The 22,636-nt window shown below is 40.8% G+C and overlaps 1 protein-coding gene across 1 annotated transcript; it reads left to right on the top strand.

Moving 5' to 3' along the window:
* Positions 1-684: 684 nt before the first annotated feature.
* LOC134493262 (armadillo repeat-containing protein 12-like) lies at positions 685-22,498 on the top strand. The gene is made up of 8 exons (XM_063297670.1): positions 685-801; positions 4,603-4,696; positions 13,974-14,172; positions 15,147-15,295; positions 18,137-18,271; positions 21,305-21,478; positions 21,626-21,697; positions 22,096-22,498. Exons 2-8 carry the CDS (start codon positions 4,676-4,678, stop codon positions 22,462-22,464), a joined length of 1,119 nt encoding a protein of 372 aa, XP_063153740.1. The 5' UTR covers positions 685-801; positions 4,603-4,675; the 3' UTR covers positions 22,465-22,498.
* Positions 22,499-22,636: the final 138 nt, after the last annotated feature.

The raw sequence follows: 22,636 nt of genomic DNA on the forward strand, positions 1-22,636 counted from the left end.
TTCACTGATACCTAAGATGTTAATGTGTAGTCGATTCATCTAATCTTTCACTGTGTCAAGCTTTCCCATATTTATGCTTTTTCCATTCCATGTTCCCAGTGTAATTCTGTCTTTGCAGCTTCAGATCTGTCTTTTCCTACATGACAACAACAGCAATTAGACATCCTAAATGCTGTAAATCCCAGGCACCTCGTAAGCACCATGATTCTAAATATTTGTTTGCATTTAATGTATGAGGCCCTTTTCAAAACAACGCATAAAACAATAGCCTTGTGAGCTGAAAACATATTGGATTCGCCACTGGGATGGAGGAACAATTTAACCCTCTCTGCCACAGGCGAGGTCTTCAGGCAAATTCCTGCTCTGAAATCTTCTGCTACCTTAGGATGATATTTTAGTTAAGGTCATTTCTGGACAGGAACAACTTAGCCACAGTAATTTATGCATTGTAATCTTACAGCTTGATTATGTAATGCATACTAGATAATGCTGATTTTATACATGATCCAGATCAATATAATCCAGATCAATATAACAGTAGCTATTGCAAAATGTATCTGCTAGGAAGCTGTGTGGTCAGCCTAGCCACAGCTTTGTTACAGTTCTGTACCAGCTGCTAGATAAGATTCTGTATTAACTAATAAGACCCTAAAGCAGGTAATGCCTCGCCCATAGAGACTACCTGACTCCTGCAAACTTTGAAAAAGGATCTCCTGTTTGTGTCACCTTCTTGGATATTCACTGGGCTTCGTTACTGGGGCATCCAGGATGTGGAATACTTTCCGCACATAAAGGAAGCAGGTAACCACCTTCTTTCTCTTTAGGTGCATACCAAAAGTGTTTTTATTTACCCAGGTGGATGACATTTCCTTATAGTCCTGCCTGACTCACGGCCAACTGATTTGTTTGTTTTGTATGTTTTAATATATTTTAAGATTTAAATCTTAAAGCCAGACTGCTCACTTCGGGGAATGATATTAAAGGCAAAACTGAAGTACTTTGGCCACATCATGAGAAGACAGGACAGCCTGGAGAAGATGCTGATGCTAGGGAGAGTGGAGGGCAAAAGGAAGAGGGGCCGACCAAGGGCAAGATGGATGGATGATATTCTAGAGGTGATGGATTCGTCCCTGGGGGAACTGGGAGTGTTGATGACCGACAGGAAGCTCTGGCGTGGGCTGGTCCATGAAGTCACAAAGAGTCGGAAGCGACTGAACGAATAAACAACAACAAGATTTAAATATGTTTTATTTTAAATTATGTAATAATTACTTTAATATTGTGCACTGTCTGGTGCTGCAGTGGATGAAAGGCAGTGTAGAAAGGTTTCAAACAAGTAAGCTGGGGGGAAATATGCCAGAGGTATCAATGGGCAATTTTTTCAAAATATGTATACCACTCCGGGGAATGAAATTTTCTCAGCCTCACATCAGTGGATGAAAATGGTGTATTTTCACTCTGTGGTTGCTATAAGCCCTAGCCCACCACAGATGCAACCACCATTAAAAGACTATTTAGCAACACGTCTGGTTAGGCCTCCACTTCCCCCAGGCATTTATGCCCCAGCAGGAGTGATAGCAATGTCACCACTGGCAGAATGGTCCACTCTGCATAGCACAGAGCTTTGCATTTTAGCATGAGATCCTGTGTCTGCATCCCACACTTCTGCCTTTGTGCTCATGCAGTGAATGTATAGTGTGGGAAGAGCCTGAGCAGATGCACTGCCAGGGCATTTTAATTTTTTAAAAGAAAAAAAAAGTTAATCAGCCTGCAGAATAAATGTAAAAACCGATCTGGGCTAGAGGTAACCTGTACCACACTAACAGAGACAGACAACATGAACAGTGCAAAGAAGGCTTGTGATTAGTAATGAGTGGGAAGTAGAGTGGCTGGCTTTACAGTCCTCTGTCTGAAAGGCTATCAAAAGATACTTCCTATTTTGAGTTATTTTCTTCCAAGAGCTGACCAATCCTTGTCTGTTTGAGGGTGGAGCTCTAAAACGAGGGAGGGAGGGGCCTGAAAGCTGCCCATTGAACATAGCATTTGCTGGCCCTAATGGCATGAAGTACAGTAGGCGTGCAGGCCACGTTCATGGATTAGTGGAGTTCCCCAACTTTATTTCCCTCCACACCCCACCAAGTGTCATCAGCCAGCCAGAAAACACCCACCAATCACTTTCTTTAACTGGGATGGGTCTGGGGAAGAGGAAGAGGTGAGTTTTGACACATGGCTTGGAGTCAAAACTCTCTTTGAGTTTGCACAAGTGTTTTGCTTGGATGGATTCCAAGAGAGTCTGACCATTGGCTGATTTCAAAGGGTTTAGTGCTATTCCAGAAGAACATTAAACCCATGTTCAAAAGCAGCCCAAACAACAGCTCACAAACATGGAGAGGACAGTGCTGTGATGCAACAGACATAGAGGGAATTTTCTCAGTCTTTCTCTTAACTGTGCAGCCTCCCTCAAACTGCTGTCAGGCCGATCCAGGTCTCTGCTGTGGGAATTGGCTCAGGGATCTATGAGTACAAAGAGGAAATCCAGTTCAGAAGAATCAGACTCTTACTGCCCAAACCGGAATGGTCCTGGAGGACAGCCCCCAGGGTATGCTGCACCAACCTAAAGTAGCCCACAGGAGCTGGGTCAGTTCCCTAACATAGGAGTGATCTGACTGTATCAGCAACAGAATGGCTAGTGAAGCATGCCAGATTGTATTGGGTAAGAAGGACAATACTACTTTAAGACTGGAACAGCTAAGGATGACTTACGATTGCCTGAGTATGGACTGGGGACCCGATGAGGGCAACCCCATGAGGCCATAGCACAAAAAAAGAGGCTTCCGGGATATGCCTTTGTCAAGTTTAGGTACAAGTTAGGAAAAACTCCCAGTTTCCCACACCAAGAGCAAGAAGTAGTGTATTTCTACCGAAATCATAGCCATGACTCCAAAATGTGCATCTACACATGTAAATAAACATGTGCAAATTGTTGAGCCATTTTCTCCCCTTTGGCTTGAACACTTCTGGATTTTTGCAATGAGGAATTGTTTACCATCATGGGAAAGCAGCCTTTTTAGCTTAAGCTGGGTTTGAGAAGATATGCTGATTTTGCAGACTTTAGATAATGTAAAGAGTTTACATATAAAGGCAGACTTTTATTGTATTGCAGCAATGAACATTGCTCCCAGAATTCCTGGGCAGCGTAAGAATTCTAGGATTTGTTACTTCATCACATCTGAAGGTCATCAGGTTGAAGGAAGAGTTCAGTAGTACAAATCCTCTGGTTTTCACCTTTCTCCATACCAATCAAGTCTAAACTATACAATCTGTTCCAAACGGTGGCCAAGAAAGAGGGAATGCAGTGTTTTCTGGCTTCTGCAATCCCTTCTTTGCATTATTAAAAATTAATTATTAAAAGTAAATGGTATATTTATGTCATGGCCAATCCTAAACCCAATGAAATAATGAGCTTCGTTCATTGTGGGAAGTGTCACAGAATTTCATTTGTTGTTTCAGAAGGTTGCAGGATCACAGTGTTGAAGAACTCTGCTTTAAAGAATAAGAAACCATTCCTATTCCTAAAAGTTATTACAATCACTGTCCAAGGATGCTCTTTAAGAGGAAAGCTGTGTGGGTGTTCATGTATGGAGACAGAATATCCTCATTTAGATGCTGGGGGATTGAAGCTGCTGGCCCAAGCTCGCTTTCCCAAACGTGCTGCCTACTCTGCACATTGTGCTGCCTGGTACCATCCCCTCCATCTCCCCCCCACCATTTTGATTACAATTCTGCCACTGTAAGCAATGCTGATGAGAGCACAGCACTGTCAGTTGTGAAATATGGCATTAGACAGCTTAATGGCACAGAACTCCTGCAGCACTACTGTTTGAGAAACCCCATTAGCTGACTGATAGAAATGTAAGATTATAAAATAACTATTTATTTTGAGCCTAGTGACACAATTGCAGAGGCAGAGATAGTAGGGGGAAAGGTTGCCCCTTTGAGAAGCAGCACTGGGCAGGCAAAAAGATGGGCCACAGTGAAACTTTCCTCTCTCGGGACACCATTGTGCCTGCTAATGCTGCCTCTAAAACTCACAAGATTTCAGCAGGTGCTGTACTCCGCAGGCATTGCAAAGTGGGGTCAAACACATATATTCTGTAAAATTGCTACTTCCTGGGCCACAGGTTGTGGCTATTCCTCTTAATTCGGGGCTGAGAAACCTCTTGGTGACTGAAGACTTGAACTGACTTTAAATGGGATAAGACCCATGGTTGGTGAATGGGGTGTGCTTGCATGCTTACATTATTTCCCTTTTTTCTGTCTTGGGAGCATACGCTGAAGGTTTTCCTTTTCTCTTAATTGTGTTAATCCTACTCTAGATCTTTCTATCACAGTTCTATTATGTTTCCCACCTAAAAACAAGGGGATTTTCAGCAAACATAGCACCAAAACCCATCCCTGAGATGGAAGCAAGCCATGTGTGTACTTCCTTAGGAATGAGGAATTAATCCTTAGTCCAATGGTAACACTACTAGCTTTCGTCACCAGTCATCAGTCCATCTGCAATGAGCTCATTTCATATTCTGCTCTCTTGTTTTGTCACAGGCAGATGAACTTAAGTTCAGCCCATCCCAACAGACCATGGCTGAGAATCATATTGAGGAATTCCCTATGATTGATGTCCAACAGAGACCTTAAGGTAAAAAGAGCCAGAAGAATCTATGGCTAGTAAATCAATGTTGTATGACAAAGGAGTGGAAGCAGCCTGCTCAGACAGGTGCTACAGGGATAGTAATGAGTGATGTGCAGTCACTGGAGAATGAGAGTAATTATCTGTGTTTTACTGTTCACACATTGCTGCTGGGTTAAAGCCAGGGCATGGATGGCTGTCTTCTGTGAAGTTAATCAGCTGCATGTGGCCCTTATTCCTCCAGCTTGCATAAACTGACACACACTAGCTCAGTCTTCACATTCTGGTGTGGTTTTGGGGTGGTGGAGAGTGTATTCCAAATATAACTTTTCTAAAGGGGCAAAAGGCCACAGTAGCTGAGTATAATTATATGAAAAGAAATGTGCCTTTCTGGATTTTCTGAATGTTTGCAAATCTTTGCTAGTTAATGTTATTGGCTCTTCAAGTGTGTGCATGAATGCAGGCTTGTCCATGTGCCCTTTGATTACCAGGGGCTCATAGGGGAAGCTAAGGAAATAGGACAGAGTCAGATTTAGGCAAGAGAAGTCCAGTCTGAATAGAGCAGGCAAGTCTAGGTGGACAGTTAAGTAGAACCCACTCAAGGGCATCAAGCATAGTATGCTAAATTAAGGTGAAAACCCACTAAAGAACAATCAGGACCAGGGATAGCTCCAAGACCATGCCCAGCATCTAGGAAAAGACTGCTGAAACCATATACAGAAAGCTACCATTTGAATGAAGCAAGCTTCCCCAGGGAGAAGCCAGTTGGATCCCTAAAGGGCCTTCACCTAATTTCAGATTTCTGTGCAACTGGAGAGAGATGATAGCTACCATAAGTTCATTTTAAAAATCAGAAGATAATGGCAAGCCTGAATCATCTAAGCTAGAGGGACTTGAATATGTGACTATCCTTTCCCCAAGGAAAAAATCTCAGCAATATTGTTGTCAAAGTCTTCTGCTACATGATGAAAGGTCTAAAAGCCCGGAGTCATGGCAGTGTGTATGTGAAAGACAGATGTGAATCATTTGACCAGACATGGCTTCTCTTTGAAACTCAAAGTAGCACTCAAATAGGAATCAGATATGGGCATCACAGATCATATGGCTAGAGGTATAATTGTGGCCCTCGGAATAATAAGATATGGGGCAAAGAAAAATCTTAAAATTGCCAAGGATGACAAACACTGATCTAAGGTGACTGCCTGTTTAAAGTAAGACAAATACTGTCCTGTTATCTTGCTACACATCACTGGAATGAACTTTTCACATACATGGTTGGTTGGTGGATCACAGTTGATTCACTTCTGCTTCGCCTCATGTCACATAGGCTCTGCTCATTACGGTTCATGTGGTTTAACAGATACTAGCAGGAGGGACATGCAAGTATTGTGGGTTCCTTGTGGAAGGTTGTAGGCAAGAATAATACACAGACAGATTGCAGTGATTGTTTCTTCAACCATATCTATACCAGAAGTGAGTACAGAAAAATTATTCTAGGGTAACAAGAAGATGTCAAGAAGGAAAATTAATAAGAAAGGAGAATTTTCCCATATAAATGTAATATAAATATTAATGGGGGGCACTATCTGGGTAGAGCACTGCTTCATATCCTTCAGAGTCACCCAGAGTTTTGTTTTACAGCTGTAAATGGCACAATAATGGCTTAGTTCCATTTACAAGTTGTACTGCAAACTCCTCCAGTGTTAAAAAGACAGCCAGTTTGGTGTAGTGGTTAAAGCACCAGGCTAGAAACTGGAAGACCATGAGTTCTAGTCCTGCCTTAGGCATGAAGCCAGCTGGGTGACCCTGGGCCAGTCACTCTCTCTCAGCCCTAGGAAGGAGGCAATGGCAAACCACTTCTGGAAAACCTTGCCAAGAAAATTGCAGGGACTTGTCCAGGCAGTTTCTGAGAATTGGACATGACTGAACGGATTAAAAAAGAAATCCCAGTGAAATCTTGCCATACTAGCTGGCTCCTTTTGAAGTGCTCTTAGAGCTTTTACTATAGGGTAGGGTAGTCATTCTCTTTTGGTGTAAAACAAAAACTACATTTCCTGAATGGAGCCAATAATGTATCATGAACACACCCACTTCTGTAAATTCAGGGTACTTCCCACAAAGAAATAGATTCATTAATTACTTGCCACAAATCAAAGGGAAATGAAACCCATGCTTTATGAAGTAGATCTCAGTTCTATTTGAATCAAACCACAGAAGGAAGAAGTTGCAGGAAAAACAAATCACAGAAGGACAAGACATCTTTGCTTCCCCAAACTAATTTCCACCATCATCTGGTGGTTGGTCCATAGCTATTTGTGATGCACCTTTTCCATGACAGAAAGCCTGGAGAAAGTGATGAGCGTATCTGAAACATTTGACAGCAGAGGGCAAGTTGTAACAAGTAATTAAAGGGAGATTAAAGTTTTACCTAGGATTTTTCAAACTAATTCTTGCCTTTCTCCAAAGATACCTCCTCTGACACACACAGTGGAGAATATTCTGTTATTCTGTTAGCTCTCCAGGCAGTGACATGAGCTGGATGCTACAAAGATGTTCAAACTGGCCTAGCAAATGCTTAACTTCAGCAACCTGCACAATGGAAGTACTATACTCTATGCTGTTCTGACGGCCACTTAATCAAAGCCACCCATCTAAGAGAAATATCAGTGGTGGTGTCACAAATGGATACAGCTGCCCAAATGAATACAGCCAGTAGAAAAATTAGACTTTTAAAGGTGAATTAAACCACTTTTTAAATTGATATACATCAGACTTATTAGAAGAATCATTGGGGGGGGGGGCTAGCAAAGGCATGATAGAGCGCTTCCTTTTTGAAATATTAAATGTTTGTAACTATTCTGTAGGTCATACTGTATCTTACCAAGTTGGCTCGACTAGTGGAAGTTCAAACATTATACTTGGGCTCAGTTCTGAGTTACAACCTCATCCTGTATTGTTTTCCCATTGACTATAATGCAAATTTGTCAAATGTTTGTATATGGTGGGGAGAGAGAAATTTGCATGCAATTTTTAGGCATGGTAATCTCTTCCAGAGAGAATGATGCCTGCCAAATGTCCAATTGTTGTGAAAGCAGTGTGTGTTAATGTATCTTTTCAGGTTGTTCCATTTTAGTTTTTTTTTTTTTAAAGAAAGTCAATAAATGCCTTTGGGGAGCTTTGGAAAGTGAGGCAAGACAAAATTCCCCTTCAGATCTGAAAAAGAGTTTAATATCAATCTGAGAAAAATCATCCCACTATCTGCACCACCAATGAAGTTTCAGAATAATTAACTGAAGGCTGAGCAATGTATTTGAATATTGACCATTGGATTACCATCACATTCACTTTATAAACATTCTTTTCCCATTTGCTTGACAATATGTGCATAAAAAGTACTGCTGCTTCTGTCTGCCTGTTGAATTCTTCATGCCTACCATGTAGGACAGCCATGTTAGTCTATGATGGCAGAAAATCAGGATTGTTCTACGTCAGCCAACATCTTCATGGCTGACCTAGAACAATGCTTTCTCAACTCTTACACCTGAAAGCTCTCCTGTACTTGAGATTCATTGATGACATTTTCATCATCTGGACCCATGGGAATGAATCTCTCATCAAATTGTGTCATGACTTCAACAACTTTCATCCCACAATCATCCTCAGCCTAGACCTATAGAACAAGTCTACTTCCTTAAAGCTGTGGTAAAACTACACAGTGAGTGGACACATAAACACCATGTTATATATATAGGGAACCTACAGATTGCCATGCATACCTATATCCTTCAGCTTCCACCATAATGCACCACTAACTCTATCACCTATAGTCAGGCTCTGTGCTACAAACACATTTGTTCTGACAAATGTGACAGAGATGCTAAACTGAATGAATAAATTCATTCAGGATACTCACCCAGTAAGATCAATAGACAAATCAATAGAGTCAGTTCGATTGTCAGGGCAGACCCTGACAGACCCTGACAAACCATGTCAGACCACAAAAACAGAACACCAGAACACCACTGATTGTCACTCACAGCTCAAATCACTCAAACAGCCCATACTGAACAATGACCCTGCACTTTCTCAGGCACTGGGTAGCAGGCTTATACCTGCATAGACAACAACCCAACCTGGAGCAAATTCTCACAAGCAACAAGAGACAACAGGACAAGTCTTTCAGCCTTCCAGGACACTCTTCTGCAGATCTGATAATGACTATTTTGGAAAAATGAGACTTTAACAGCACCATTGAGCAAGAGATTGCTGAACTCACATGCATAAAAAAGTTTCAGGTTATTTCAAAAGGTTTCAACAAACAAAATGGGGTTTTAGCATATTAGCACATGTTAATTGAGAAGGTACTTACAATCTGTCTCACCTGTAACCCGCATTTGCACAACCAACCTGTCTCCCCCTCCCTTCCCCCCATCTCATCCCAATATAAATCCTACATCGTTCTAACCACTCTATGCATTTGATGAACTGAGCTGCAGTTGATGAAAGTTATGTCTTTTAATAAAATCTGTTAGTTGGAAAAGGTGCCACTAAACTCCTGATTTATTATGCCCACCTAGGGCAGTATCTATTCTAAAGTCTTGCCACACAACCCCTGACATTTGTCCAGGACTTCACAAGCAATGAGTAACAGATTAACACAGTTTTAAGTTGTGGCAAGGCTGAATTAATCTAGAGGAATTCATACTCACTCCAAAATCTCTAATTTCAGTTCTTTAAAAAAAAAAAAAAAATCTTGTCCTCAAAATGAGTTTGAATGTATTAGGCAAGATTGAGTAAAACCTCACCAGAATAAGAGGGTTCTAAACAGCATTTCCCTTGGAAGGGTGCAGGGATTGAATATATTCCCCCAGGTGGTATTATTCCCCCATCATCAGCTATAGAAAAATACTTTTTTTTTTCAGAATAAGAACTATATGCAAAGTGATCTTCTGAGTGCTGAATTTGGAACATGCTGATGTCAGGTTTTGATTCTGCAAGTGGTAAACCAAAGCAATTGTTCAGAGTCCTTGAAATGCACATGGAGAAAAACTTCAGTAGCACTGTGTGTAGCAAAATTACTCATCTTTCCTTCATGTAAAATAAAAAATTTCCTCTGGAGGAGAATTTAACATGTACAATTATATGCTGAAGGCAGCTTGCAAACAGTCCAATCATCCATTTCATGCCACTTGGACTGTGATAGCTGATCACTTAGTGTCTCATGACATTCTGGCGTTGGCCATGAGAGTGAATGGTTTTAGCTCTGCTCTGTTTATACTGTTATTATTCCATCAATAAGAACTGAGGAACTATGCCTACAGAGATGATTTGCTGGGCTGGAAGACAGAGAAGGCAATTTAACACTGGAATTAATCAAACTCCACACAGGAGAAACTCCTTAAGACAGAGCATTACTTCCTTCTCTTCCAAAAGGTGAAATGTAAAAGCAATATGTCTTTCCCACTCCAAGTCCTTTCATCAATGAAAGCAGATCGATCCTTGCAAGAGGAAGACCTCACCCCCACTCCCACTTAAATCTATTAGGAGGAACAGGAATTTAATTACAGGGTACTTTATCAGGAGTTTGAGTTGTGGCATATGAAACACAACAGAAGAGCCATCAAGTGAGATGTCCAGAAATCTCTTGGGTTCTTACTCTAAAGAGAGAAGCTGGGAAGACACAGAAGGAAGAGGGTGAAGAGAGGAAAGTGGCTTTTCCAGAGTTGGGAGCAGGAGTCAGTCACCATACGACACAGCTACCTAGAATGGCATGAATAGCACAGCCTGATCAGATGTGTGCATGTAGTTAAGTACTGTGAAACAAATATTAGAGACTCAAAGGGATGTGTGAAGTCTTCATCATGTACAGGCAGGGCAGATTTTTCCTGGGGATGCTCCAGCCCAGAATTTCTTACAGTGGGAGAAAATTTGTCTAGGTAGCAGTCAACCCTTCAAGGTAGTCCAGACAAGAAACATGCCCAAATGAACTAATCCTACTTTATTGTAAGGTTACAGTAACAGAATCTTGCAAGACTGAAAGCATTTCTCACCTCCTTTAATTTTACTTTCCAGAAAACTAGGGAGGGTCCCTTCTGAGATGCTTCCCATGCCCCTTTTCCTTCTGTGGACTGAGATACCTTTTATATGATGGTTGTCTAGATTGCTGCTCTTTCTCCTGTCTCCCAAGGTCATTCCCACATACCATTACAGTAGCTTACAGGACTTTCAGCTCTGTACTTCAGTGTGTTAGCTTTCTTTTTATGGTGCCCTTGGACCAAGAGTTTTTCAAATGCCAGGTCACTTAAACTAAAACTAAAAGGAGAAAAAAAGCTGCACTGAATTAAATGGTAGGACATTGCCAGTTGGCCTGATCTGCAAATCATTGCCTCTCTATCTTCCATTCATTTTAATACAATTTATTTTCCATGTCATTTCTGAGGTGGGCCTTATCTATATTGTATGTTTTGTTACAAAGCAACTGAGCTGACTTAAACTGGAGTGTTTTATTTTTTAAATCATTTTTTTGGCCCTTCAGTGCATAAATGTGCACAGTGACCACATGAGTTTCTGCATCTGGGTTGCTTAAGTCCATTCAGTCAATGATGATGATGAATTAAACTTGTATGATGCCTGGCTCTCAGTGACTCTGGGCAGCTTGCAATAATCAATCAAAGAAATTTCAATCAAATCAATAAAACATAAAAAAATAAATATAAAAGATGGCAATCACGACAGACCAGATGGAATGAAGCGAGGGGTCTCACTCTCCCTCACCAAAGGCTTGGGTGAAGAGCCAGGTCTTCATGGCTCTTCTAAACAACAGCTGGGTGGGGGGCATCCAGATCTTGGAAGAACCTCATTCCAGAGGGCAGGCGCTGCTACAGAGAAGGTGCGCTTCCAGGGTCCCAAGAAATTACATTGTTTAATGGAAGGAACCCAACGTGTGCCAACCCTGCGGGATCAAATCGGCCAGGCAGATGCTATGGGAGACAGGCAGTCCCTCAAGTTACCACACCTTATGCCATAAATATGCCAGTCAATAGAAAGCATGTGCTGCCACTGTGCAAGATTTAAAGATGACTTGAGCCTCTCTTGTGAAATGGGTGCCCCCTGAGATGATTGTTCCTGAAAAGAAAGGACAAAAAAAGACCACACAGATGATGTTGCAACTGTGCAATTTAGCCAAGATAAACTATTACATTTGCATTACAGAAAAGAGAAGTAGTTTTAACCTCAAAGCCTAAGGCTTTGGAGGTGGGGGTCATGTATATGTTATGACTGTCATATTCTACAAATACAAACATATGGAGTTCTCCTCCCAGAAAGGCATCTGGACATGTCTGGCACCATTTTGCACAGCCAGGTCTACATATCTTCTAACTGTTGTGCCAGCAAGCCAGATGGTCTGAAAAGAGCACTGCTAGGGGCATGCTACATTAATGCTGCAGTGTCTGCATTATTTTTCATATTCTTTCAATTACTATTTGAGGTACTTCTTGATGATAGAGCTCTCAACAGCCAATACGTAGCGGCCGCCTCCTGTATGTCTGTTCTCATTTCTAACTCTGAACAAGAGTGCCCTCTTGAGGGTAGATACATGACATCAAGCAATCATCTTTAGCAAGGAGGAAAATGTTTCTGATAGCCAAATGAGTAGACCATGGGGTACGGGAGTTTCTTTCCTAATTAGGCTTGTTCAGCTGTAGTTGTTTTAACTGTTAGTCAGATATTTTCTCTCTGTATTGTGGTAACACCCCCCCCCCATCTTGTAGCTTTGGGATTCTACGAGGTTATTCAACAGACTGAAAGAAAGGATTGTTATGAAGATATACCCATTGTTATGAGGACCTCCTGTTCCATAAACTGTACAGCTCAGCCTTTTCCAGGTCAGTACCATCTGAATATATTGGATTATAACTTCTCAGACGGCAACTTAACACATTTGGAGGGACTTAGTCTAAAGAAGGCTGCTACTGTTTTTCAAAATACGCACACTCTCATTCTTCCTTTGAGCACTTGTACAGGAAAAGAGGTTGAATCAGAGCTGACTTGCATAGTATTGCCAAAGCTTATACACTCTAACCCCAGAGATAGCACAAAATACTTTTTAAAAGTTTGTTGTGTGCTTTTGAAACTAAGAGAAGGTAGAAAGGTGCAGTTAGATATGAATGAAACTGGCCTGATGGAGTGGAGCTGATGAATAAGTGCATGGAACTGAAGGTGTAGGTATACAAAAGGACTAAAATGCAAATCAGAAAGCACAAACTGGTGCCTTCTAAATTGTAGGTGTGCCTATAAGTTAAATCCCACATACTGTATATTTCTATGGAAGGTGATTTCTTTTTAATGGATTACAGTGGGAGCTTCCCAAGTGAAGTAGGACTTGTAGTCAGACCAATTAATTTCCAAAAAGTTCATGCTGGCTAGGTTCTAATGTTGACAATACACTGGAGTTGCAATGCGCACTGTGTCACACAGACTGTCAATAAGAAGGTTGTTACAACTCATACCATTAGTAGTATAAATCTGGACTTCACCCTCATCTCCCCTCACAGATCAGCAGACATTGCACAATCTGATTCCATGACAGCTATGGGACAGTTTCTGTTGCATTCTTATTATTGGGTAGAATTGGCCCCAGGCTAAATAGTGACCTGCAGGAGGAATATTTTCAGCAGTATATCATCTGCAGTGCAAGGATTTTTTTAAAAATAAATTTGTTATAATGCTTCTACCGTAGTGTTTGTAGTGCTTATTACTCCATATAGTGTTACCTCATACTCCAGTGATTTTTATCAAGAATTAAGAGCATCATATTGGAAAATGAAAGGGATGTGTCAAAACTCATTTGTGAATCTACTTTGGATTTCCATTTCCCAGTTACTTTAGAGAGTCACCAAATGAAGGAATTGGCTTTTCAATATATTGTTATTAATTCAAAAGTTAACATTTCATATCAAAAGCAAATCAAACAGCCTATGGAATTTATATGATTAATTTCTAACCAGATTTCAAACCAATGCAGTTCTAAACTTAGCACAGAAACCAGTTCATAGACACTCCAGATACTTATTATTTGTGGTTCTTCCCAGCCTTATCCATACAACAGAAACTCAGGCCCCTGTGCCTCTTTGAAAGATCATCATACCATCAGTACAGACAACATTTAAAAGATAAGAGATCCTTGTTCCTTTTTCATTACTGTCATGGTATATTGTAGATGTCATGATGGAATCTGGTGATGTCACAAACCATGCCATGAGCCATCTAACGTTTCCTATTTAAGGACCTGTTGAAGGCCAGGGCCCAGGCTGAATCTGGATCCCTGGGAATTCAAGAAGAGGAAATGAAGTATTTAGAGCTGGTAACAACAAGAAACATGGTATCTGCTGCTACAGGAGCTGGGGCTATTTTCCTGGTGGCCAAGACCATCATGGAAGGGATCAAGAGTCCTCGTCATAATCCAGAGCCTCTTCCCTTAGCCAGTGAGTAATATGGGTAGATTCAGGGAGATGTCAATGTATTTTGCTGTTTCAGAAGTGGTTGTGGCCATGCAAAAAGTTATTCATCTATATAGCAGGTTCTGTGAAGCCTTGGTTTAACTGTCAGCTACCAACAAACAACATAGAGGGAACAGTTCTGTGGCTATGCTTCAAATAAGTAATATCTAACTTTGCCGAGCCACATGATTTGTTCATTGCTGCATGGTGCCATGTGGTATGAATCAGACATAAAATGGATTTTTGGATTATTTACCAAAGCTTTGCTCAGTTCAGACCTTCCCCTTAGCTATACTGAAGCTGATGGTTCACTGTCTTAATCACTTATATCAATCTTTCTCAACCTGATTCCCTCCAGATGTATTTAACTATAACCTACCATCCCCAGATAGCTGATGATCAACGGCCATGCTCTCTGGAGTTGCAGTCCAATCCATCTGAATTTTGCCAGATTGGACAGAGAATGTTAATATATATGACCTCTAAAGTGAGCAGTGTGGTTTCTTTTGTAGCACTGATTCTTATACTCTCTGAGGTAACACATTACATTAGGCTATGGTCTAGTTCCTCATAGTTCGTTGACTAAGCCACATTGGTTCAGATCATACATAAAGCAAAGTTATAAATCATGGGTTAGAAACCACTCTGCTTCATGATAAGTAAACATAGCTAATTGTGGTTAATTTAATAAACTGTGATTAAGGCAATCATACTTTAGCATGTTGTGCGAACCCAGCATTGGTTTTATCTTAGTTCTGCCCACCACTCTGAAGGAATCCGCTTCATTCTGCTGCTTATATAGTCCAACATGTTGGGAGGACACCGGGTTGGGGAAAGCTGGTCAAAACATATCACCAATTTTAATGAGTCCCATCTATATGCCATTGGACTCCACTTAAGATTCCTGATCACTTCTTGTTTTTGTCTTCCTGCTACTCTCCTCCCCTTTTCACTCTTAGGACTTGCCTTAGCTCACCAGGGTAAACCTGTGGACGACTCTGGAGAACTCAGGGGACTTTTGCTCTCTCTCAATCCAAAGCTAGATGCTTACTCCAAGAATATGATACTCCATGGAATCACCCGCTGTGTTTATCTACTGGACTCAGAGGTGAGAGTCCAGAATAGCAAAGTGTACAATACGATGGTGGAAGAGCGAGCCAAAGGCAATCAGGTATAAATAAACCAGTCAGGTTTAATTCAAGGAGCCAGGTTCAGGATGAAACTACACCAAATGGTGGCAGACATGCATCTTTAAATATAAATAACTTCCCCAGTTTCAGAACCCTGTTTGTGGGGATTAGACTGCAAAAGAGGAAGGATGACTAGGGGAAGGATTCATCTCTATACATTACAACACAAGCACTAAACCATTTTATTTCTTAAGGATTGTGTCATTTGGCCAACAGTCCTGCATTCAAACCAGCTGGTGCAAAGTGTGATGCAAGTCCCTCAGAGGAATTTTGATTGTTTTAGAAGGTTTATGGTGACACTGCAGTAACTTAAGTGAAACTGGTCAGGTCAGATCCTGAATGGGTGACTGCATGGGAACCCTATTTATACTACCTTGAGTTCCATGGGAGAAAAGGAATGCTTGCTCCCGCATTTAGATATTAACTGTTTTTAAATAATGCAATACATAAATTCGTGAAATCTTGACCCTTAAGGTAGAAGCTAGAGTTAACTGAGGGCTACCAGATCTGGGCTGTAGAGATCTGAGCAACCACTAGATGGCAGCAGGGACCACTGCTTTCACCCATCCGATGGTTGTCCCAATCCTGCAGCCCAGGTCTGGTAGCCCTCACTAATTCTCCCTTTTCTGTGAGAATGCTGCCTTCTCCTACAGTCTTGCTTCTTCTGAAATGGAGTCTACTATTGTGTTGCACATCTTTAACTCAGTTTCTAAGTTAACCATTTTTCCAAATTCGGATAATATGCTGAATCATAAACTAAACAAAAGGGCTGCATTTGCATACCTGTCTCAGCCACAAAAAAATTAACAAAGGTTAAAGTTAGCTAAGTGTGACATTTAGTTTAGCGAATTTAGCAAATTTGGAAAGCACAAGAATGGCCATCAGCTTGGAAAAAATCAACTTATATCCCCATACCAAAAAAGGGAAACACTAAAGAATGTTCAAACTATCGAACAGTGGCACTCATTTCGCATGCCAGTAAGGTAATGCTCAAGATCCTGCAAGGTAGACTTCAGCAGTTCATGGAGCGAGAATTGCCAGATGTACAGGCTGGGTTTAGAAAAGGCAGAGGAACTAGGGACCAAATTGCCAATATCTGCTGGATAATGGAAAAAGCCAAAGTTTCAGAAAAACCTCTATTTCTGTTTTACTGACTATTCTACAGCCTTTGATTGTGTGGACCATAACAAATTGTGGCAAGTTCTCAGTGGTATGGGGATACCAAGTCATCTTGTCTGCCTCCTGAGGAATCTGTGTAATGACCAAGTAGCAACAGTAAGAACAGACCACGGAACGGACTGGTTTAAGATTGGGAAAGGAGTACGGCAGGGCTGTATACTCTCACCCTACCTATTCAACTTGTACGCAGAACACATCATGCAACATGCTGGGCTTGAGGAATCCAAGGCTGGAGTTAAAATTGCTGGAAGAAACATTAACAATCTCAGATATGCAGATGATACCACTTTGATGGCTGAAAGCGAAGAGGAACTGAGGAGCCTTATGATCAAGGTGAAAGAAGAAAGTGCAAAAGCTGGGTTGCAGTTAAACCTCAAAAAAAAACAACAACCCAAGATTATGAAACCAGCTTGATTGATAACTGGCAAATAGAGGGAGAAAACGTAGAGGCAGTGAAAGACTTTGTATTTCTAGTTGCAAAGATTACTGCAGATGCTGACTACAGTCAGGAAATCAGGAGATGTTTAATCTTTGGGAGAAGAGCAATGACAAATCTCGATAAAATAGTTAAGAGCAGAGACATCACAATGACAACAAAGGTCCGCATAGTTAAAGCAATGGTATTCCCCATAGCAATATATGGCTGCGAGAGCTGGACCAGAAGGAAGGCTGAGAGAGGGAAAATAGATGCTTTGGAACTGTGGTGTTGGAGGAAAATTCTGAGAGTGCCTTGGACTGCAAGAAGATCAAACCAGTCCATACTCCAGGAAATAAAGCCACACTGCTCACTTGAGGGAATGATATTAAAGGGAAAACTGAAATACTTTGGCCACATCATGAGAAGACAGGACACCCTGGAGAAGATGCTGATGCTAGGGAAAGTGGAAGGCAAAAGGAAGAGGGGCCGACCAAGGACAAGATGGATAGATGATATTCTAGAAGTGATGGACTCGTCCCTGGGGGAGCTGGGGGTGTTGACGACCGACAGGAAGCTCTGGTGTGGGCTGGTCCATGAAGTCACGAAGAGTCGGAAGCGACTGAACGAATAAACCACAAAGTGTGACATATTGTGCTAATAGAGTTGGCAGGTTTTTAACTGACATGGTTAAGCATGATTAAGCCAAACACAGCAATGTGAACACACATTATTTATTGTTTGCAGCACCAACAGTATAGAATTCCCTATCTCAAGAAATTTCACTGTTATCATACTATCATAATTAAAAATAAGTTTAAGTTGGGAAGCTTCAGACATATCTTCATTAATTTGGTTGGCTCGTCCTTTTCTTACTTACAGGTTTCTGTTTTTTTATAAATCCATCTACTTGATGGAATTTTTTAAAAAAAATCTTACAATAGCTGCTCTGATATGTTTGAGTTTGGAAACCAGAATGGCCAAGAATAAGATAGGGAATAAGAAATAAAGAATTGGTTATTACTTATCCTTTAAAATCAAAGGGTTCATTATTTGAATGTGAAAGGTTAGGAAGTATTAAATGGAAGTGAAGATCTTTTCATATGCTTTCCTTCAATTTAGCCACATGTGCATTCACATACACACTAATTTTGTGATTTTCCAGGCATCTGCATGTTCTTATGAGGATATTAAGCTTGTGGCCTCATTCCTGGATGATTCAGACATGGGTATCAAGATTCAGACACTGCATGCTCTCAAGGCTTTTGCTGGCATCTGGAAGTTTAGAATCAGAATTCAGGTGATCACTTGTGCAGTACTGTATTTCTGTACCAGACACACACATACATCAGGATCAATTCACATGTGCATGACTGTCATTTGATATTACCATCATTGTCATCTGTAAGCTTGCAGCTAAACCTGTGGATTTTCTCCAAAGATAAGCCTGTCCTATGCTAAATGGGGAAGAACTGTGAATGCTGTGGCCCTGGAATTTGATGCATGACTGTGCTTTCAAAATAGTCACTTAAACTATTTATCAATTCATCTGTAGGAACTGCAGGAAGCAGCACTATTTGAGTGTTGTTATCTGAGAGTACCTGTAAGAACCATCCATGAAGAGAAAGAATGCCTTTCCTGCTTCAGTGGTGTAAAGCATAGTCATTTGTCATGGGCATAACAGCAAAAGCATAAAATTAGGAGACACATGATAGTTATGAAAGAAACCAAGGATGTATTTGAAAGCACTGTTTATCCTCCCTCACATGTCTGTTCCCTACCTGTAATGTGATAGCTAACCATAATTAGAGTCTCTGCTTGGTTTGGAAGATTTCCACTTGCTGTTCAGCCCCAGGTTAGATGTGTGCTTCTGCACTATATAATAGGAGAGTGTACAGTTTGCAATGAATTTATTTTAAAGGCATTAAAAATCAAGACAGAGCATTTAGCATAGGAATGGGATGTGTACATTTTTTTTTGCTAAATATGTCTCATAGAAGACTGACTAGAGACCTCAAACACTTCCAAACTAACTAAACTGGCAACAAATGGATTATGTATGGGAAGTTTTGCTCCCCCCACCCCAGCTACTAAATTACATTTTGAACTCCCAGAAAAATGCAGTTGTTTTCCCACAACAAAAGCTCTGTATTGTAGAGGGACATACAAGATATCCTTAGGAAACTGAAAATTGATCAGTGTTCATAATATACTTGAAACACAAATAAAATGTTCACGGACCAATGACTTAACAACAAATAAATTGCTGTTGTGGGGGAGGGGAGGTTGTTTATCTTCCAGAAGAAACTGTCCAGATTTTCAAAGGTGATGTTAGTTGCTGCATAAAGAATAAATGATAGAAAGTTGCATGATTTAATCTGCATAATCAGTAGTTGGGCTTACAGCGAAGTACTCCTCTATCAGAAATTAGTCCCACATGTTAATCCCTCTTCAAGTGAGAAACTTATTTGTCCATTCAGGAGGAAACCTCCCCTTTCAATCAGAGGAATTGATTTCATCTATACAAACCTCACAATTTGCAACTAACAAACCCTTTATTAATTGAGCGCACAAGTACAACTAGAAAAATATTGTAACATCAATAAACCATACTGAAAATGGTGCCCTAAATCTCCTTGGAATCTCGTCCTCTTTCAAATGGATGGGACCGTTAGACTCATCACCTGGTGACAGAAGATTTATTCATGATAAATCCAACTATGATCCCTGGTCACCACAGCAATGGCACCAACAGAATAGATCCACCATAGCTTTATTTCTTGGGACAGGTCCTTAGATGTTTTACAGAACCTTCTGCAAGACTGTGCCACAAAGGAAGTTTGAATGGTAATCTAGTAATGTCTGACAAATACAGATGAGCTAACCCATGTGACTCTTCTACAAATTCCATCAGGACAGCCTTGTTCCCAGTTCTGCCGAAGTAACTGCTCCTTTAACAGAATGAGCCATGATCCTTATAGGGATGTGTCATTACTTGAATGTGCCAGGGTAATGCACTTGCTTATCCACTGGCTAATGATGGAAGGAGAGTCCCACTTTTGTTGACCACCTGCTTTATAGGTGACAATTTTGTTTTCCAAAACCCTAGTGTACATTTGTGTCCTGCAAACATCAAACCTAGGGGCATCTAGAAAGCCTTTGTTGACTGCTCAAGGTGCACTGTGGTTTACCCTGCCCAGCTATTGTCTTTGCAGCTTCCCTCAAGAATTGGAAGCCCTGTAACTTCCTAACTCCCTGAGTATCTTCTGAGTCTGCCGGTTTGTACAGTAAGTTGTTTACTAATGCCATTTGGCTGCGTTTTACACTGTCTGGCTCTGCTTCCTTTCTGGCTCAATGGAGGCACTATTATTGCACATAAGTTGAGAGAGAAATGCTGCTGTTCTTGTCCCTTCAAGGAGCTTCTTGGGTTCTCCAAAGAAGTCAGGCCTTTCCTTTCATCTCCCACCTATGAGGAAGAACAGATGACTTTGTAAGAGGAGTTGCTACTTCCCTCCTGTGGGACATCTCTTCTTCCCTTCTTTTTGTAAACTCATCTTCAGAGGCTGGAGTTGGCAGGATAATACCACAAGGCAAAACCAAGACTGAAAAAAGGTGTTTCCTTCCAAAAGGACAGGAAAGAAGTTCCTTTTCTTGGCTTGCTTCTCACCTGAAATTAAGCCATTCCTGTGTGTCTCTCTGGTGCTCAAGAATGGTTCTATTTATATTTTACCTAACACTCATTTGCAGTACTTGGGGAAGGACTGGAATAGTAAATAACAACAAAGGGATGAAACTATTCCAAGAATGAGATTTACTATAGGACTACTAAGATCCATCAAAATCAACTACCCAAAGTACATTTACACTTTTTCTGGTTTTGGAAAAGAATATCCATTTTTAAAAACTTTAGTTAGCATTGCTAACACTTGAAATAAAATATTACTGTTTTAGTAATTAAACAAAATCTGAAAAAACTGAAAGCACCAGTTCTTATACAAATGGTGTTTGCAATGACATGTAATAGGAATACATAACCTGAGGCTCACTATCACTGCATGCAGCACCCCAAGAGCTCTAAATGTTAGTACCAAATTGTAATTATTAATGTGATCAAAGGGGGAAATTATTAAATGCATGACTTGAGGGTAATCATATTAATTATATTTAATTTAAAGTAAAATGTAAGTGAAAGGAATCCAGTTTTTGTTCTGACCCCACTCACTACTTTTTGAATGCAGCCTCTGGCCAAGCACTTAAAGGCTACCTGTAGTACACCTCTGAAATAAAGGATTTCTGGCCTGATTTGCAAATATAAATGCTTTCTTTTGTGCAGGAGTTTATGCCCAAGATTCTTGAAATGATCACTGAGTTATGGGATACTGATGTACATGTTGCTGGACTGAGATTACTGAATGGATTGCCGTGGCCGAGTCACATGTATGCACTCCTGAAAAAGCTCTTGCCCACATTGATGGACATTCTGCAGACGGGGACCACTTTGGCCCAGGTACAATGGTTCATGGACTGTCCAACATTGCTCTAAACCCAAACTCCTAAATATCATCAGCTTTTTGAGGGCATTATGAAGAAACCATAGTATACCTAAGGACCCTACCTGTATTGATTATATGGTCTCAAAGTATTTTTTTTTCAGGTGCAGATTCTAAAATTCCTTAGCACATTAGCCCAGAAGGAAGATCTGTTATTTGATGTCATGAATTGTCAGGTAAGGATTTCCTCTCTACTCCCACAGGAATGACTGCGTGAGAAAGTAGCAAAATACTTGACAGCAAGAGTAGATTTTGAGGACTTCTTTAATCAAACAGACATAAGCAACTGTATAAGCCTTCCCTAACCTGTATCTTCCAAACATGTTGGGAGTACAATTCCCAGAATTCCTAGACTATCTGGAAATTCTGGGAGTTGCATCCCAGCACTGAGTATGTCAAGTTGCAAAAATCAAAATGCATCCCTGTCATGAGATAATCTCTTGTAGAAGTATCTGAAGTCCGTTATCCTCAAAAGAAGCTGAAATCAATTAGCCAGGAGGACAAGAAACAGTCTCTTAGCCAATGACTATCTTTTTCTTTAAGGCTCACATTGCATTGCATTTCCTTTTTTAAGGTGCATCCAGAATTCCTCAACCTATACCAACCTTCCCAGCTTGGGAGCCTGCTCTTTGAGCTGCTAGTGCTTGTGGAACGACTCTGTGAGGGTCGCCTGACTCCCCACTACCAATCTGGGCACTGGCAATACAATGAGTCGTCCCTTCATGAGGTCCTTTTTGGAGACAATTCCCGGCTAGCTGATTGTCTTCTCTCCCTCATCATTCATCCCGAGGAAGAAGTGCAGATTCAAGCCTGCAGAGTTATCTTGAAACTGCAATTAAATGAGGAGGGGGAAATTGCTGGCACCCAGAACACTGATTCCTCTTTAAGCAAATTCTTCGGTGAAACCAACACTGGTGGCCCCAATGCTGAGTCTATGTATTAGATCCTTGCAGAATTTAACACGGAATTAAATTATCTTAAGCAGAAACATGGAAAGAAAATAATTATTTTGAAAAGATACAACTTTTTCAGGTTGGAAAGTTTATGTAGGAGAAAATCAGGTTGGTATTCCATCCAACAGGCCAAACAATCTCAGAGGGCTTGTGCCAGTATAA

Source organism: Candoia aspera, chromosome 3 (assembly GCF_035149785.1).
Source record: "Candoia aspera isolate rCanAsp1 chromosome 3, rCanAsp1.hap2, whole genome shotgun sequence".
Classification (NCBI taxonomy): domain Eukaryota; kingdom Metazoa; phylum Chordata; class Lepidosauria; order Squamata; family Boidae; genus Candoia; species Candoia aspera.